The sequence below is a fragment of the Melospiza georgiana genome, chromosome 1 (genome assembly GCF_028018845.1).
Source record: "Melospiza georgiana isolate bMelGeo1 chromosome 1, bMelGeo1.pri, whole genome shotgun sequence".
In the NCBI taxonomy this organism is placed as follows: domain Eukaryota; kingdom Metazoa; phylum Chordata; class Aves; order Passeriformes; family Passerellidae; genus Melospiza; species Melospiza georgiana.
Window position 1 is genome coordinate 80,233,945 of NC_080430.1, and position 19,436 is coordinate 80,253,380.

The 19,436-nt window shown below is 44.8% G+C and overlaps 1 protein-coding gene across 1 annotated transcript in view; it reads left to right on the forward strand.

The window, feature by feature from the left end:
- The first annotated feature begins 5,668 nt into the window (after positions 1-5,668).
- The window catches only part of MYO10 (myosin X), a 163,511-nt gene continuing 149,743 nt past the window's right edge, over positions 5,669-19,436 (forward strand). The window contains exon 1 of the mRNA XM_058029124.1: positions 5,669-5,723. Within this exon, the coding sequence (XP_057885107.1) occupies positions 5,703-5,723 (21 nt within the window). The 5' untranslated portion in view covers positions 5,669-5,702. The remainder of the gene's footprint in view (positions 5,724-19,436) is intronic.

Here is a 19,436-nt window from a genome sequence, read left to right on the forward strand (position 1 = left end):
GATAAATGAACACGTCACAAACTGTGACTTCAGGGTTTGCAACTGCAAGTTGCCTTCTCACACTTGTCTTCATACAGGCTTGCTGGGTGAAGGCAAGGAAAATGTGTTCACAGGCTGATTCAGAAGACGAGAAAAGCTTTTATTCCTTTTAATGTTTTTCTTATGATTTACTACTGTCTTTATCCCTTAACCGATTCTAAGCTTTTTGATAGTTTTTGTCTGTCATATATCCTTTAACACATATCCTTTAACCAGCCTTGTACTAAACATGACTACCATGTGTTTCCAGTCTACTAATTCTCATTCTCTTCACCGTTTTTGTCCAGTGGGTATCTTTATGTGAAAAACCAATGCTCTTGAACAATACAACTCTCTCTTTGTTGGCATCTTCTGTAAAAACTATCATCCAAGCTGGCCAAGAGAATTTAAATGAATAGGTTGCAAGAGAAGACCAACTGGATTAAAAGATGCCGGTGATAAATAAGTGCAGCATCAATCTTGAATGAGATGAAAGGTCAATGAAGCTCAGAACACCAGGACTAAGCTGCACACAGGGAATAGGCTGCCACCACAAGCAGTGGTGCTGCCTGAGGGGCCCAGAAGGAAGCAGGTCACTTCATGATACAAAGGATGGAGGGAAAAGGCAGAAAAAGGGTTGTAAGCACTGAAGAGAAAGGCTCTGCAAAGGGGCTGAATAGAATTCAGGAAATGGGTAAAATCATACAGTCAGAGAGCTGTCTGTCTTCAAATGTGCTGCCAGATGTTGAATGAGGAGGTGGCTCTGACATTGGGAAAGAAGTCTGGAGTCTGAGAAATCATATACTGAAATCTTGTAATAGAGAACATTTTCTTATGTGGAAATTAAAACTTAGAATCTCCCAGGTTCTGCTCAGAAACTGAGTATAACCACACATCTTAATGGCCTTCACCAGACCCTAGCCTGGTAGTGCTAAATGTGCTGTCACATGGCAATCCAGCTCCATGGTAACAGTTTTGGATCTGTACATCCCAAATAAGAAATGGGCATTCCTCAAAACTAGTGTGGTAGAAAACTGTGGTCTGTGCCAGCAGTCTGCCTGTACACTGTCACCCACTGCAGAAACATTTGTCAGTGCCCAACATCTTGTCTACAAAAAGTTGGTTAACTAAAACATGACAGGAGCTGACAAGTGCAATAGCAGCCCCAGAGTGGGGGTAAAACTCCTCTTTTGGAGTAAGCTTAAAGAAACAGAAATTCTCATCAGAAATATAGACCGTCAGCAAGCCTGCTCAAAAATTATGTGTGTTGTGAAGAAAGACACCAAGGGGAACAATCTGAGAGGAGATTTTACAGATAATACTAGATGAAATGAGCCCTTGAGCCGTGAACAAAGAAACACACTGCCTCATTTTGGTGAGTAGAGAATGTTAATTTAGGCTCCTTTTAATCAATAAGATTGAATTAACTGAATATATCATTTAATTCTTTGACTGAAATCAATCCACATGCCTTACAGAAGGGACAGTAGTGCTGTGGCTAAGGCAGATAGCCTACATCAGTGCCATCAGCAGGGAAAAGAAAACTCCTCCAGAGGGTGAAAAAAGCTTTTGTGCAATAAACCTGTCAGGCATGCAAAAGATTAAATCACTCAGTATCTTTGAACTGGGGAAAAATGGCAACTAAAAATAAGTGAAGAAAGAGCAAAGCATCATATGCATGCAATGAAAATTCATCAGACTTTCTAAAAAATCATTGGACATAAAGCTTTTAGCATAAAGATGCCCCCCCACAGATCTCGTATTAAGGTCTGGGCAACAGAACAAGTCTTTGTTTTTTGAAAAGAGAGTAGGATTTGTGAAATGTATAGAAAACATCACCATGGACAATCAGAGGCAGTGAAGGCAAAGACTTGCTATAGCCCAACCTGTTTAGCTTCAAACACATTCAGTTTTACAACCTTGAGGGCATGCCAGTCCTGACCATCCCTGTCCACTCCCAAGGGCTCCCCCTTCCTCCCCATGGCCCAGTGCCCTTGGCTGGGCTGGTGGGATGGGCCCTGAATGCCAGGCTCTGCCATTACCCACCCAGGGTGCCCCCCAACTCTCCCAAATCTCGGGATCCACCAAACCTCACATGGCCCTGATGGTTTTCATAGATAAAAATTGGGGGGAAAGTCACTTTTAAAGGGGGGCATCTAGAATTTGACCAAGCATGCTCAAAGTACTGAATGAATTAATGGTTTCTTGGGATGTAATCACATCTACAAACTTTGTAATTATTCAATAATAATCTTTAAAAAAGGCCTTACAAATCTGGTGTGTAGAAATTCCCTGTGAGGAAACACAGCTCAGGTGAAACATATGATTTATAGATAACTGGGCTTTAGTCAGTAAGTTGGTTTTACCTCTGGAGCAGAAATGGAAATCTGCGTACAATGGTATAGAGTTGTTGATAGAGACAGGAGCAATTTAAATCTGTTTTAAAAGTCCATGGTCTCACAAAAGCCCCAACTGCTAAGAATACTTTGGGATCTAAGGAAGGAAGAGATGTCTGTTTTTGTCAGACACTTTGGTCAGATACGAACTTTAGCAACTACTGGTAGAGGGGAAAAAAGATCAGAAAGACTGTGGGAAGATGAGTCCCAGCCCATGTAATGCAGCAAATTTAACTGAGGGATACTAAAATAGCCTAACAGACCAGCTGAGAGCGAAATCAACCGAGCAAATGCCAAAGCTCTGCTGCACGGAGCAAGAGAGAGGCTGGAGCAAGGAAGGGGGCCCAAGGATCAGACGCCTCACCATCAACCACCCACACAAGGGGGTAAGATCTTCACAGTCTGGGAGGTGTCTCATCAGGGAGGTGGAAGTGAGCTTTTGGTCCATTCCTTGTCCTCACCCGAGCTGAAAGCTGAGCCGGCATGCATGTCAGCAGCTTCAAAAGGAAGCAATTTACCTTAGGCACACAATCAGTGAAGGAATTTCTACCGATTAAAAGAAAATGGGAGTTGTGCAGAACTGGCCAAGTCTCCAGATGTTCACGGAGCTTTGTACATTGCGTCTGTGGGGTTTTCCAAATTCCAGAACAATTGCATAAAATGAGTAAGAGACTAGTTTGGGGTCATTTTCAGAGTGGGAAAAGGAAACGCCATGTTTCAAACCCCCTTTCCTATGAAACACAGATGCTAGTGCTTACAAACTGTGAGCAGAAAGGACACAAAAAGACATAGAAGGAGAAAAGGAAGAAGCTTGTTGGAGTGACTCCTGCAATCCTGTTCTACTGTACTTCTGCAATTCTTCCTGCAAGTTTTCAGTTATTCTAAATCTTAACAAAGTCTTAGGAGTTCAACGGCTCTTTAGCAATGCCTCCCCACTGCAAGAAAACACTCATTCTTTCTGCAATGTATTTTTAGACTGCGTAAAACTATTCTATTGGTAATACTTTCTTGTAATTTACTGAAATTCTCATTTAAAAAAACCCAGGCTGCTTTTATTGGATGACTGGTTCAAGGTCTTCATGAATTCCTATGCCAGTTGAGTTTCACAGACCTGAGTACAATGCAGTAGCCAGACATGCGCGCTACATTCCGATAACATGGTGTCAAACAAAGTATTCAATCAGAAGTCAAAATAATTTAACAAATGCCTCCAATCTGACTCAGCCCTTGCCAAACCAAGGCTTGTATGAGAGGGGAAGCTTTCTGGCACAGTGATTGTGGGAAAAGAAAAACCTGTTTCCCTGGAGTAACTTTGGAAGTGCAGTAGTTTGGAATAGAGTTACAGAGCTTCCACACTGGAGTTTATACCTCAGAATCTACAGCAAAATAATGATTTAGGATAACTTCTGTGTGAGCTGACAGGTGAATTCAGGTTAAATCCTTTGCAAATCTTGAGTTTCAGAGCAACTGTAGGAAGGTGCAACCTGTTCACCTAGGAGTAGATGGTAGGGTGGTGACAAGAGGAGTGGTTCCCCAGCAGTCCCCAGGGTGCTGCAGGGTGTCCAGCGGGATATCTCCCAGCTGGGCTTGGCAAGCTGCAACAGGGACGCTGCCCAAGGGACTCTGTGCTGTGCTACAAGCAAGCTGGGAGGTGTTTCTGCTTTTTCACAAGCCACTGTCACTGGCATGGCAAGGGTGAGCTGGGGAGAGCTGCTGGTCTCTAGGAGCTGATCATGTGCAAAGCAGCTGCTCTCTGCCTGAAAACTTCCTCCCACCTTGTTTCTGCGTGATAGGACAGACAGCCACAGTCTCCATGTAGGCTCTAACAGGTACTTGTTTGGCAGAAAGTCCCTCTTCTGTTGGTTTGTCCCAGTGCTAACAGTAACAGTACATCAGTTTTCATGGATGTCACTGTGTGAATCTCCAAGACCAGCACAACCCCATTTTGGACATGACTTATCTCAAAGCCAAACATCTTTTACCTGCTCTCCTCCTTATTCAGATAAAAACGGTTTTTTGACACAGTGGTGAAACTATAAAGTTTTTCCTTGTGTTGTGTATCTAATCTTAAACTTGTTTTTTTTCGTGGTGCTTGTGCTCTGTGTGTTGGCCATGACAACTTAAAAAATGAGAGTTGCAGACTCATGATTATTTCTACTATCAAGGGCTGGTCTCCCATATCTCTGCTCACATGCTTAAGCTCCCAAACCATTATTAGGGTTCTGCCTGTGACATAAAAGCAGAATAGTGTATTTGCTTTTTTTCTTTATTGCTGTGACTTATTTTTTGGTGCATTTCTTTCTGCAGTGTGAAAGAAATAGACGAGTATTGACAAGATTTGATTCTCACCTGTTAGTGACTACAGGGTTAGCACAAAATTGTTAACAAGATTTGTCTCCAGAACCTGATCACTTTAAATGTGCTTTGCAGAAATGTAAAGGACTGGAAAACTATACAAAGGAGGGCTATTTTCATTTGCAGCGATCTCTCAGTGAGTGGCTGCTACAAGATGTGTTTAGCAAAGGAACACGGATAAAGCTGAGGAGAGCTCCTACACGAGTTTGCTACACATTTACCTAAGGACTGCCTGTCCGCAGCAGAACCCTGCAGGTACGTATTCCTTAACCACCTCGGGCAGCACCTCTCTCCGGATGGCGGAGCTTTGCACTGCCGTGCGCTGTCGGGCACGGGAGCGGAGCCGCCCCCAGACCGGGGCGAGCCTCTGCTCCCCTTCCAGCCCCGCGCTCCTTTCACTCCGCATTCCAACGCGGGTTTCCGCGCCCCGAGCAGCGGGGCACGCGTCCCCAGCACCGGGGGCTGCAGCCACCTGGGCCGGGCCGGGCTGAGCGCGGAGCCGGGGAGCGCTGCCCGCACTCGGGCCGGGGCGGGGCGGGGCGCGGCCGAGAGCGGCGCTGGGAGCGGCGCGGCCCCGGCTCCGCCTCTGCTCCTGCCCCGCCTGGACGGGACGGGGGCGGCCCCGGGCAGGAGCGTGCTGCGGCGGGAGCTTTCCTTGTCCTCCTCCTCCTCCTGCTCCTCCTGTTCGGCGTCAGCCCCGCTGCCGGCTCCCCGTGGCGGCTATGCGCTGCCGGGACCGCCCGGCCGAGCGGCGCTGAGGGGGCGGGCGGACAAAGGCTGCGGCTGCTGCCGGCGCTGGGGCGCGATGGGGCGGCGCGGCGGCTGAGGCGGCTCGGTGGGGCGGGCCGAGCCGAGCCGGGCCGGACGAGAGCGGCACATGGTGCGCGGCTGGTGCCCGGCGCTGCGCACCCGCGGGCGGGCCGAGGGGCCACCATGGACAACTTCTTGGCGGAGGTGAGCGCGGGCCGCTGGGATGAATCCGCCTCCTGCTCCTTCTGCAGCGTGGGGTCGCTTTTGTCGGGCGGGATACCGGCAGCAAAGCGGCGGCAGGCTCACGGAAAGTGTTCGTTCCCTCGAGTTGTTCGGTTTGCAGGGTGCTCACAGGAGCAGCTCCCGGGGAGCGGGAGGCTGGCGGAGAGGGAGGGAGGGACGGAGGGAGCTGCGCCCCCCAAATTCCCCCAACTTCCCGGTCTCTGTGGCTGTGGCCGGGGCGGAACTCGGAGCCGCCGAGCTGCAGCGGTTCTGCTGGGGCTGTCCGCAGCCGGGCGGGCTCCCGGCGCTCGCTGGGCTCCTTAGAGCGGCGGGGGATGGACGGAGAGAGGCTCCGGTGCGGCCGCGCTGCCCCCCAGCCCCGCGGCCACCGGCGGCAGCTCCCTGCGGGCAGCCGGGGCGCCGGTGCGGAGCCTGCCCCGCTCCCGGTGCGGACCCTGCCCCGCTCCTGCTGCCTCTGAGGCCGTGCCTGGTGGGAGCGGGGAGTCCCTCCTCGGGGTTCCCTGTGTGCCAGCCGGGGAGCGCGCTTTGTCCGCCCTGCGCGGGCACCAGAGGCGTCAAACGCTGCAGGTTTCAGAGGCAGGGCTGCCGCTGGGCACCCTTTTTTAAAGGTTTGTCCATTGAGTGTGTGTTATTAAGTACAGATGAAATCTTTTGTTCAAAATGAAAAGGAGGGAGGCTGCATTCCTGAAAGTCGTTTGAGCTTTACCGTGGTCTTGTGGACCTTGTCAACTTCAGTATGTCGGGTGAGGAAAGCAAATCAAGGGTGCTTTGCTACTGACTTAGGATATTTGATAAAACTCAGAACCTGGGTCCTCTTCTGGTTCAAGCTAGCTGAATTTTGTACAGCAGTATTGTACTGGATCAGTTTATCCCGCCTTGTGAACACAAAGTGTGCAGGATCAATGTTTTCTCTGTTGTGCCTGTAGTTTGCTGGCAAAGCCCGTGACTGGGTTGTGACTTCTGGTGACTGCCTGCACACTTGCTCTAATTGCACCTCTTGCCAAAGCAGTTGCACTGTCGGGGTTGTAAATACAGGCCAGGCATCTGTTTTACAGGGTTGTGATTAATCTGCAAAACTGTCCTTTGCCCTCGTGAAACAACATCCCTCGTGTTCTTGGTGCTGCTGCTGATGCTTCCACAAGAAAAATAGGTGATCTGTTTACTGAAATAGTAATTAGTCAAATAAAAGAAGGTCATACACTTTATTGCTTGTTGGCTTTTCATTTGTCAGACAACAAAAGTTCTGTCAACTGCAATAAGAAGGAAGAAATGCAGGATTAGCTTTGATGAAGTCTGAGTTAGTTAGTAATGCTGCCTTTTTTTTTCTTTAGAGGATGTAGCCCTCACCTTTCAAAAGCTTGTAAGCCATGAGCAATATGGTAGCATTAAGTTAGCCTTGCAAAATTAGTCTGAAGAGTCATTTGCCCCAACACAAAGTACTGCAGTGTGCCCTACATAAAGGTGAAGAAGAGTTTTCATGGTTTTGACTCCCCTATTAGGCAAAATTACTTGCTGCAGGGAAAACACAAGTAAATTTTACCAGTCTGTGTTAGCATTTCAGCATATATTTATGTTAATCTGTGGTTGCCTCATGTGGACTTTGATCTTTCTTAAGAACTTTGACTCTCTTTCAACATGCAGATATTACTTTAAAAGATCAGTAAATATAGCACCTTGACTTTAATCTGCATCCAAAGTCCCACCCACAAGTATAAACATTTTCCTTCCCTCGCTCTGGAGCGGAGCATATGTAAATGGAAAATAGAGAGCATGAGGCACAATAGCAGAAATGCACGGAGTCTGACCCAGCTACCACAGAAGAATGTCTGTTGAAGGCACTGGATTGAGCCACTAGGTAATTTAATTTGTGTGAGGCAGACATCCTGCAGCTGCTCTTTACAAAAATATTTGCTGACTTATCTAAGGGAATTACTGTTCTCGTTAAAATAAGTTATAGTGTGAGGAAGAAGGAGGAAGCTGGATGAAAGGCACAGGTGAAAAGCCCAACGTGCTCTGCTCTTCTTTGTCAGTGATAAAAGCCTGCTGATATGATTATACTTTGGGAGAAAAGCTGATAGTGGGAAGGATAAATACTGGCACTTCAGAGCGGTCATTCCTCAGCATTACCAAGAAGCTCTTGTTCACTGCACTGGAGGCAGAAGTGTCTTCAGTCTGGGTGTTGCAGAAAATATTGTACAACTTAAAGGTGTTAATAGGAAAAAACCAAAAATCCTGCATTATTATTTCTCCCATATTTTTCCATAGCTAGATGCTAAATATAACATGCCTCAGTCGATGGTGATGCTTACTGGAACAAAATGAGGCAACTGGGTGAGACACCTGTGGAGAGCAGGAGATGCATCACTGGGGATGTAGTCCTGTTGGGACTTGCTGCCTTAAGTGAGGTGTGGGATAACGCCAGGCTCGTGCCAATCATCTGACACTGCCATCGTGTGTGACTTTGCAGCTCTTTGACTTCTCCCTCTCTGCTCAGTTTCCTTTCTTTACTCTTTCTTAGTATTCTCAGCTTTTGTTGTTAGAGGACAACAAGTGGTTGCACTTGTGTCCTGGGAAGCCTTGATTTCCATCCCTGTCCTAATTTTCTAGCTTGACCAATTTAAAAACAACTCATGGCTCTAAGTAAAGAATTAGGCTGGAAAAGTTTGTCCTGTAACTTACTCCCCAACATGCCTCAATTGCTGCAAGGTATAAACATAATAACGAAGTTGCATTCTAAGTACTGTGGAAAAATGTTTTGTGATGCTTTTTTAAAGGCTTTTGATTGGTCTGTGCTACCTTACAGTCTTTAAAAGAAGGTTGGAGGTAGAATTTTAATTTCTTTTTGTTTTTGTAGTAATATTTTCTTATCTAAAGTATTAAAACCTGTAGAAATCCTGTATGGGTATGTGCCGTAGAGCCATTTGGCTGCATTGCTTAAAACAGCCTGAAAAAAATTGTTCCCATATGTTTTACCAACAGCCAGAGTGCTCTCAAGGGAACAGGCTCCTGTGGTAGCTGAGGTCAGACTGTTTTCCAGTGAGAATGCATCCCTGCTAAGAGGGGATGTATGCCATGAGGGAAGGAAGAAAGTAAATTCCAGATGAGGCAGAAGACAAGGAGAGGGGAGCTCAAACTGCCCCTTCAGCATGTCGAGTTCCCAAGCAGGGCTTATCAGGGCAGCAGGGGAAGAGGATGCAGAAGTCAGGTTTATCTTCTTCCCCTTCCATGGCAGTCACTTTGACCAGTATGCACGGGATGTTGCACTGAGCTGTGGTTGCTGTCCTTGTCACAGAAGAAGTGACAAGCATTTGCTGACCCAGTGGAGGTCAGAAAGGGCTTGAGGTTGGGAGAAACTTCTGTAGGTCATCTTGTGCAAACCTGTCCTCCAAGCTGGCGCTCAGCTTCTGGGGAGCTAACTTGCAGCACGGTGTGTATGGTGGTGGCTGCAGGGATGGTTTGGGTTTATCTGTTGCCAGCCTTAAAAGAATTCGTCCAAACCTTGCAGCTGTGGAAACTGAGGAGAAGGGAGGAGAACAGTTGTGTGCCCTGCCTTCTGTGTAGGATGTCTGGGTAGATGATGTTGAAGGAGATCACTATAAAGGATCACTGCCATAGAGGTCCTGCTGATGATTATCCAACGCTGCACGGAAGTTTATTTGGAACTGTGGGGACCCTCCCAGTGTCCTTTGAGGCACAGCAGATACTCTGTGCTTACCATGCTTTTATTTTTAGCATTACCACTGGTACCTGGAGTTCAGAATGGTTTCCTTAATTTCTGTTCTCCACAGTTGCACGTACTTGCCTGTGTACTTTGTTTTAAGGAGAGGGCTTCCAGCATGTATTCTGAAGGAGCAAGTGTTGAACCTCCCTCTGTGGGAAGGACATGGGACAAAAATTTAGCTTCAGGAAGCTGTCAGAGGAGGTATCTGCTTGAACTTGGAAGCTCTTAATTCAGCACTTGCAGCAAGCTTTTTCTTGATGCTCTCCTGTTGCAACATTTGGCAGATCACAGCCTCACAGCAGTGAGTCCTTTGAGGGATTCATCATCTCCTGCAGACAGGGGGCCTTGGCACCACCAAGGCTATTCACCTAATGAGAAAACCTGGTGGTGCAAATAAATGCCTGCATTGCAATACATGGATTCTGGCTGTGCTGTGCAGCACGGTGTATGTGTTGGGGATGACCTTTGAAGTCTCCCCAGTTTTCATTGACAAGTGTTTTGGTAGTAACATAAGCATGGGTCTGATGTTCCAGCTTTAGTGTGTAGCTTACACCAGCAAAGTTGTCCCTTAGTCTGGTGGGGCAAAACCCATGACTGATGGCATAAAGGTGTTTCTGGAGACCTTCTGAGTGCCAAAGCCATGCCAAGCGGAAACAGTGTCTCTTTTGGCTGTTGATGTTGGCTGTGTTCTCTGAATTTTCTGAGCTCTGACTTCTCATATATAGGTTTTCTTGAAAGCTGATGGTTGTTTTGTCTACAGCTATTTTTAGGTTAATTAGAGAGTACTGTGTTTTGAGTTGAAGGTGTTTCAAGGGGGCTTACCTTATCAGGTCAGAAAGATGAAGTTTTTTTCAGGTTTATTGCTCCAAGTTGGAAATCACATTCAGCTCATCAGTATCATGTAATGGTTACTGCCCACCACTGATATTCACATGTGCCTTTCATAAGACGAATCTGTGCAACTGAAACATTGTCGTGGCTGGGCTGGAGCCTAGCAACCCTGTTGGCACTGCACATACTGTAAAATAACACAAGAATCCTCTTAAGGCTGCAAAATACGTAAGTTTTCAAGTTGGCAGTGGAGGCTCTACATTCTGCAGGGTCTGCTTGTGGTTTTCTTGGTATGTTCAGGCAGTCTCCGAGCAAAGAAAAGCTGTGAAACCCACTATTACAGAAGACTTGGCTGCTTCTGAGTCTGGACTTTTTTTTACATTCTGGTGACACCTCACTGAAATGTTAACTTTTTTTTTTTGGTCTTTTCCCTAATTGTATGCTTGTGTTAGCACTTTGTCTGTAAGCTGTTTTGCTCTAAGAAGATGTTCTTTATACATGTTTTCATTTGGTGAGTACTGTGTGTGGGTGATATTGACTGTTGTGGACCTCTTCAGTGTTTTTTTTTTGGTTTTTTTTTGGGTTTTTTTTTGGTGTTTTTTTGGGGTTTTTTTTTGGTTTGTTTGTTTGTTTGTTTTTTGTTTGTTTCAGAACTGTCACATGGCTTGCTGGCTGGTAAAAGGGAATAGTGCTTGAAAGCATGGCTAGTCCCAACTTATTTTTGAGGCCAGGTGGCACAGGCTTTTATCAGAAATGTCTCATATTTTTTTCCATGATTCTGTGATGGCAGGAGAGGACCACTTTGGGGGAGAGAGGAAGCAAAAAGGAAGGGTAGCTTGAGCTTTCAGTGTCATGTTGGGAGTTTAGAGTGCTGGTCCAATGAGTAACCTGAGACACCTTGCAACCTTTCAGTGCTCGTTGCCCTCGTGTGCCTCAAAAGATGGAAGCAAAAGTTTGAGCCCCCTTATCAATAACTATTCATGGTTGTACACAATAGGCTTCTGTTCTGGTAATTTCAGCAGGATCTTCGTTTTCAGTGTGGTGAGACCATTATAGTCTCATGAATCTGTTTTTTGACTTTAGAAAATAGCTGAAGGAAAACTGGTAGGTCCCTGACTCTGTGCTGGAGCATATGTGTGAATATCTATATAGAGTGTCACTGTGCCAATCAACCCCTAGCAAGTGAATAATGTGCCTCCTTCCTTTTTTTCCTTTCAATATGGATTGTTAATATTGGTGGTACTTCTAAATAAATATCTAGCAAGACAAATGCCTTTTTGTGTCTCTTGCATGGGTGCAGGCCCAGTGGAAGGAGCAGCAGCTCCACCCCTGGAGCATCCGGTGGGTTGACTGCAGTGCAGTGGCAGCTCTGAAGGGAAGCGTGTCCTCTGGGTGGTTTGATCTCACCAGCCTTTTTGGCTGCAGGGCCAGTGTTTTTCCTTAGTGAATCACTGTCTCCAGATGTGGCCAGAGCCAGGAACATGGTTTTGGGTGGAGTACGGGTAGAAGGGCAGGAGGTAAAAGTCACTCTGAATTAAGACTTTTGCTGAGGGGGGCAAAAAAAAAAAGAATTATCAGCCTTAAGTCACTAATTGTGACAGCTTTACAAGTTTTGGGATGTGACCTCAAAACTTGTTTGATTAATTATGACTTCAGGCTTGTATCAGAGGGTCATGGCTTAGGCATTCTTGTTTCTCTTGGTTTTTCCTGATATTTATCATTATGTGACATTTTAAACCATTAGTGAGGCATAAATGAGGATGATTTGGTGTTGGGACTATAGCTAATTGTAAATTACTGGGTGTAGGTGTTATTGGTTCAAATTTTGCATAGTGGATTTTTTTTTTCTCCAATTATTTTAGGATTTTCTAAGATGTCCTATGTCTGAAATATGAGCATTATCCACTGGCCATATTTATTGTAATGCAACTTTGTTCTGGACAGCCCCCTGATTAAGAACGGTTAAGTGGATTATCCTTTTCTTAAGAAGTCTCTTAAGAAGTAGCTCAAACACCCCATTCTTATAAATGCAGAACTTTGGAAGTTTGGATTCAGAATGGGAACTGATATTGACTCTGCTCCAGATCTGCCTTGTGAAGTAAACTATATCTATACTGAGAAAGAAACTACAGCTTTGCTATGTGGAAAATATGAGCATTATATTAGGAAAATATACTGGGAAAGATTCATTAGGAGAGAAGGAATGAGTAAAGATTGCTTGTATTTCTAAGTATTCCTGTAAGAAGAAGGGGATGTTGGGGGAGAATATACTGTCCACTTCTAGACTCATTTCTGCAAAGCCAGTGATTAATACTGTAATCTCAGGCAGGTTCAAATGTCATTTATGCTTGTTCCCAATATCCTGAGCCAGGACAGCCAATGTAGGGATGTCTGGCAGCTTTTCTGCAAGGTCTTGTTCTGTAGGCTTTGTGCCTGGATGGACACTTTCCCACTGCAGCCCAGTGGCTGGCTGGGGAAGGGTGCTGGGTTGATTCAGCTGTAAATGCGTCATACCTGTGCTTGTTTTACTCATTAATGTAAATACTTGCTCTCTATTTAGCTGCTGTTTTCCTTTGGGCCAAGTGACCTTTTTTCAGTCCAGCCTGTGAAAGCCTTCTTATTTAGTATAAAGTTTAAGGAGTTGGGTTTTTTTTTCTGTTTCATTGAAATTGCAAGCCTGAGTGATGCTGGAGTAACTTAATAATATATGGGGTTTTCTGTTGAATAGGTTACTAGGAACAGACACAATTTTGGTTCACGCTGAAAGCATGGCAGAAATTGGGGTGTGTTCGGTTTTGCTGGCCAAAGTTAACATTTCTGTTTTCTGTAGGCTCTTCTATAGAGGGGTTTAACATAAAATTTCTATATGAGATCTTGTAGTATTTCCTAGTATGCAGTTGTGCTTAGGTACTTTTTCACCAAGGGGTAGCCACAGTCAGTAACTGGAAAAAAACAAGGCACACTTCAGTTCTTTTATGGCTTTGAGGAAATCTCTGCAGTTTACCCTGGTATATGGAAGGAAGTCTTCAAAAGTGAAAGGTACTGGTAACTTGTATGGTTTGCTAAACTTACATTGAAAATTCAGATGAAATAAACCTTGAGCTGGATTTCTTGTGTGTTTCAATGACCCTGTCCCCAGTAGGCAAATGTAAACACATTGGAGCAGCACCTGAACATGGGAGTCAGTGTAATACCTTTTACTCCTTCCAGGATTAATGGCATACTGCAGGAAAACTTTCTAGAGGATAGAGTTTACTCCTGTACAATCCAGTGTCCTGCCAGAGTTTAGAGTTGAATAGGCTTCCTGTATTTGTATGCTAATACCTTGTAGCAGATAAATACTTTGTTTCAGTGGGGCATGTTGCCTGCTTTATGGTATCAGACTTTATTTTCTCTGAGAGTATGTTGTCTTCATCATGCAGCAGCCCTTGCTAGGCTTTTGACTTAATGTTAAGCTAAGGTGAAAGTTCAAGAAATGAATGTTCTTTTTAATCCATCTCTTAGATGGATTAAATATTTTTATAACGTTTTTGGTGGATTTGGTTCTGGTTTGTTCCAAATGAGGCAAGAAGGAAGAGAGGGTATCTCAGCCGCAGATTTCAGGAACCAAGCTGTGCCTTCACATGGGATCCTGGCTGGGTGCCTGCACAGGGTGAAGGGCTGTGTTGGAGGACTCAGGAAGTAAAAGATTAACTACCCTTTGATGTATTAGTATTGCCTTTTCCTATATATTCTTGGGAAACTAGTCATAGTCCTTTATTAAAGGTCAGTGATATGAGAGTGTGTTAATACAAGTCTCTTTTGTTTTGGAGAATGCCCTTAAGGGCGTTGCTGTAAGGACACCTTAGCAGAGGAAAATGTTTGGTTGTTGCTTTTTCCCCTGGGGGGCAAAACTGTGTTCCCACTCTGAGCAAGTTTACCCGAGGGTATTTTATCATGGCACATCTGGCTCTGTACTGGGGTTGTCATTATAACTATTGAGGGTCTTCTGGCTTGTGTTCTGTGTTCTTAACTTCTGGGCATGGTAATGCTGGCAGGGTGGCACCCTGCTGCCTGAGTCTGCTATCATGGTTTCAGAGTCAGGATTGATGGTGGTGCCTGTAGCACAACCTCAGGTGGAGGCCTGAGGTTCAAGGGTTGCTGAGTACCAGCTGTCAGCTGGAATTACAAAGCCGAGTATTACTGAAAGTTGTCATCAGAGTTAACACCACAAATCCCCTGGCCCTCTTTCTCTTAGAGATTTTCAGAAGGCTTTAGAAAACTACTTCTGATGAACTTCCCAGCATCTGGAGAAAACATTTCTGTAGTTCTTGAAATGATTGTGAACTGTGAAAGTCGTGCTACTGGCAAAGCCTTGTGTGGTTTTGGTGTTGTGCACTGCATGTGCCTGTTGATCTCACTGAGAGAAGTGCAGGGTCTCTCTGAAAGATTCAGACCTTCTCTTTTGCACTCAGCCAAACTGGCCCTGGCTTTGGGGACAGCAGATAAGAGAAATTTATTCATTGTTTTAAAAAAGTATTGATGTTTATAGCATTATCGGAAATGGATTATTTGTTCTTATTTTAGTTGCTGTTGTTTAGAGTGACATTGAAATGTTTTCTCAGATTAAGTTAAATATATTTGTTAAGAGAATGGGATTGTTTTTCTTCTGAAGTTGTTTATCTTGAGGAGAAGTCAAATCCTTTTGTTTACTGTGCACATCTGATTACAGAGCCAGTGGACATCATTTCTCTTTGACCATTTCAGTGGATCAAACCCAGCTTTGTGTCTTGGTTAGGTTATATTTTTATTTGCCTCAGAAAGGAGCCAAGTTGGCGGGACACGAGTCACATCAGGAGTAACACTGGAGTTCATGTCAGGACAAGAAGTAGGTGCTCATTCTGTAGGTCAGACTTCTTGCTTTGCTGGTCGTCTGCTTGGATCCCTTCCCCTTATTAAATATAGACTGGGTTTGTGATCAGGGCTTATCCCCTCATTACAGCTTTCTGGTGATGGGTACGATGAATAGGTTTGTTTGGTGTGTCCAATCAATTAGTATATTCCCCAGCCGAGAATAAGAGCAGCGTTTACAGCAGGGCTTTGAAGGGTGGCATTTCCTGCTGCCTTTCAGACCGTGTACCAGGAGGAGTGTCCCATGAAGTGAGCTCTTTGTTCTTGAAACTCCAGTCGGATTCTGCCGTGTGATACTTGATAAGCTATTTCAAGGAATAAAGATACTCAGCAAATCTGTGCTAGAAAATGTAATTTGTGCAGCAGACCCTTTTTTCCCTCCTTGCAATAACATTTCTAATAATTTGCACACCAAATTTGAGAAGTTTTAACAGATGATAAATGGGATTTTAGCATTTTCGCAGCATGTAAGGCAAAAGGCTGACTCTGTTTTGTGTTAGTTTTAAGGGTCTCTACTCCCAGTTTCTGTTCCTATCACTCCATTTCTGCCATCATTGTGCCTTGGTGATCCAGTACCTTAAATAACTAGGACTCTGGTGCAGTAGTTAATACCCCAGATTTCTTTTGTACACAAGCCCATGAATACATGAATAAGCTGAATTGCAATGCGATGAAATAGTTGTATTTCACTTTTACTGTGTAGTTACACCTTTGTCAGTAGCATGACTTTGTACCATGCAGTTAAGGTGGAGATGCCATCAGGAGCTCGTGGAGGACAGAACGTGGTACAGAAATCTCTTATGAGCATCCGGTGATCCTTTGCTGGTGGCTTGTTCTCAGCAGTCCTCACTGAGTGAAAAAGGAAAACACTAGTCATGGAACCCTTTTCCTTCAGACAGGGAATCAGTAGTTACTGTGTTCCAGGTGTTTCTGGACTCAGGCAAATAAAGGCTGTAATTCTGAATTTTGATTTCTTGAAATTGTGTGCCACATACAGAAACACTTCTTTATATTGCTTGGAACCATTTGATTTGAAAAGTGAACAGTCACTTTATGCAGTCAGAGAGGCCACAAAAGCTTTGCTGTTTTCTTGGGATTTTTATTTTTTCTTTTCCTGCTGGAAGGCATCAGAGGTTTTGGTAGGCAGTATGAGCTGTGGCTGTCCAAGAGCACAGCGACGTGCCTCCCACTCTGCATGTAGACATTAGGCAAGAAGAGTGGCTGCACATAAATCAGTGGCTGAACTGAAGGGACAAGAAAGGCTTAAGGCAGCAAAGGCCCAGACACCTGCAGCACCAGATCATGGGTCACACCGCTGCTGGGCTGGCCCCAGGCACTCCTGGGGAGGTGAAGGAGAGGAGCTAGCGTCAGGCTCTGAGCAGGAGCAGATGGTTTAGCAGGATGGCTCCTCCTTGGATACAGTGTCTGATTGCTGCTGCTTTAAAATGCTTGAATTAAGCTTTTTTTTTTTTTTTTCTTTGTAGTTCCTATCAACTTTTTAGAATAATCTTCAGTTGCTGTCCTCTAAACAGCTGGAGTTTTCCTGGCTGTAGGTTTTGAGTGAGTATTTGCTGGTTGGGTCTTTGGTATTATAGAATATCCTAAATTGGAAGAGATCCGCAAGAATCATTGAAGTACAATTCCTAGCCATGCACAAGACACCCGAAGAATCCGACTATGTGCCTGAAAGCATTGTCCAATGCTTCTTGATCTGTGTCAGGCTTGGTGCTGTGACCACTTCCCTGGGGAGCTGTTCCAGTGCCCAAAACATTCTGTGGGTGAAGAACCTCTTCCTGATGTCCAACCTAGACTTTCCTGACGCAGTTCCACGTCATTCCCTTGGGTCCTGTCACTGGGCACCAGAGAAGAGAGTCTGCCCCTCTGCTTTCCCTCAGAAGGAAGCTGTAGACAGTGATGAGGTCTCCTTTCTCCAGACTGAACAGACCAGGTTACCTCAGCTGCTTCTTGTGTGGCTTCCCCTCCAGATTCTTCACCATCTTTGTGGCCCTCCTTTGGATGCTCCTTGATGGCTTTATACCTTTCTTACATCATGGCACTCAAAACTGCACGCAGGGCTCAAGATTGAGGCCGCCCTAGTGCAGAGCAGGACAGTCCATCCCTTGCCTGGCTGGTGATGCTGTCCCTGATCCCCCCCCAGGACATGGCTGGCCCTCCTGGCTGCCAGGGCACTGCAGGCTCATATCCAGCTTTCCATCAACCAGGGCAGCCAGCACATACATTCATGAAGGGCTGCCCCATCCCACGTGCAGAATCTGTCACTTTTCCCTTTTTGAACTTCATATGGTTGGTGATTGCCCAGCCCTCTGATTTGTTTAGGTCTCTCTGCAGGGCCTCTCTTCCTGTGAGGAAGTCAACAGCTCCTTCCATTGTAAATGCCAGCATTTTGGAAATTCTTGCATTTTATAGTAGTCTTTTTAAGTATCTTTTTTTTTTAGTGGTATTGAGCAATGATGTGCTTCTAGATAGTTTGGTATAGGCATACTGGAGAAATCTGTGGCTTTTCTCAAGAAAACTGCTGTAATATATGTTGCAAAAAAATGGGACTTTGGCATTTGTTAATAGTGCTTCATGGGTGGCAAAAATTATTGTAATAAAATCTTGCCTTTTGTGGTTTCCCTACTTTTTGTTGCTGTGTGATCATCTTTTCCACTCATTTTGTTCCTGACACTCTACCAGAGGAAGAAATAGTCAGCAAGTGGCTCTTTCTCTCCAGAAGTCCACTGGTGGTATTACCACTTGTTTTTCAGGAAAGAGCTGGATTTTTATCAGATCTTTCTAACTGTTAGAAAAAGGAAAAATTTCAAGAGTTCTGTCACCTGGCAAATGTTTTGCTGCTGAGGCTGCTGGAGGTAGTCTGTACCTGCAACCATTGGGATGTTTGCTCTTCACCTCTTCACTTGTGGAAGGGTCTGAGACCTCTGGGGAGAAAGGATGCTGCTTTTTGCTTTGCAAAAAAGATGTTGTGTCAGTAAGCTCAGAGGTATGACTCTGTAAGGTGCTGGTTCCTTTGTGTGTGTGCTTATTTATTTAGCCTGATGATATTTTATTGTACTCCAGCTGCAGTGCTGTGCTGTTCCTTCCTTTGCCTATGTACCCATGAAGAGGAAAGGCGTGGGGGAAGAGAATACCTTGTCTTGTTTGCTGGTATAGCTCTAAACAGGATATTTGTGCCTTCTGTTAACCTGTTGTTCCTTGCTAATATTGATGTTAGCTACGATTCTTGTATATTGCTTGTATTTTTTCCATTTCTTAAATTTCTTTAATAAGTACATTATTTGGCACAGCTGCTGTGTCTGTACAGGAGGAAATATATGGCAAGGAATTACTTCAAGGTTATTTAGAAGCAAAAAGAAAATTGATTAGTTTGTGTATCTTCTCCCTCTTTCTTACCTTTGTAGTTAGAATTAACTGAAGCAGCAAAAAAAAAAAAAAAAAAAAGTGTTTGTTTGTTTTTTTTTATATTTCCCAGTGACCTGGGAAGCTTGTTCCCAGTTGAAAAACCATACTGAGCAAGAATAACATGAATGTCTGAATTGCTGAAAGCTTTAATTCCCTGATGGAAAGGTGGTTTGTTGAGGAGAAAAAACAAGGTCAGAAGTAGTAGCCATTAGTGGCTATAAATAAAGTTACTCATTTAGGCCCTCAGATGGATAAAAGAGAGAGGTTGTTCCAGTTTTTCATCTTTACCATGTGGTAAAAAGTAAGGTATGTCATGCCCTGCTGTTTTTTAGATGGCTTTAAAAATAGCTCCATTTGTGCTGTTTTTTGCTCAAAGGAAGGTTTTCAAGCATACTTGGATAAGTGATGAAAGCTGCTTGGCCCCAGTCTGAAATAAATACATGAGTTTATGAATCATTTCACTTCTAGTAAGTTGTGTTCCCTGCAGGGCAGTGTCTATTCTGTCAGTACATTTAGACTTCTGGTAAAACTCTGAATTTTATTTTAAACCTGTACCTGTGGCCGTGTGAGCAATATGGAAATGGTGTAGGGCATAGCTGATGTGCACCCATGGGTCAATTGGCCTGCTCTTCTGTAAAATAGACCATGATTTGCAACCTCATGAAGGAGCAGACTGATTTTGTTCCTTGGGGACAGCAGCCATGGAAGTGAGGAGGATGCAACAAACCAGCCTGGAGCAGCAATGCACCGAGACTGCCCTGGGGACCCTGGCGGAGTCTGGAAGACTGCAGGGGCTCCCTGCTGAGTTTGGG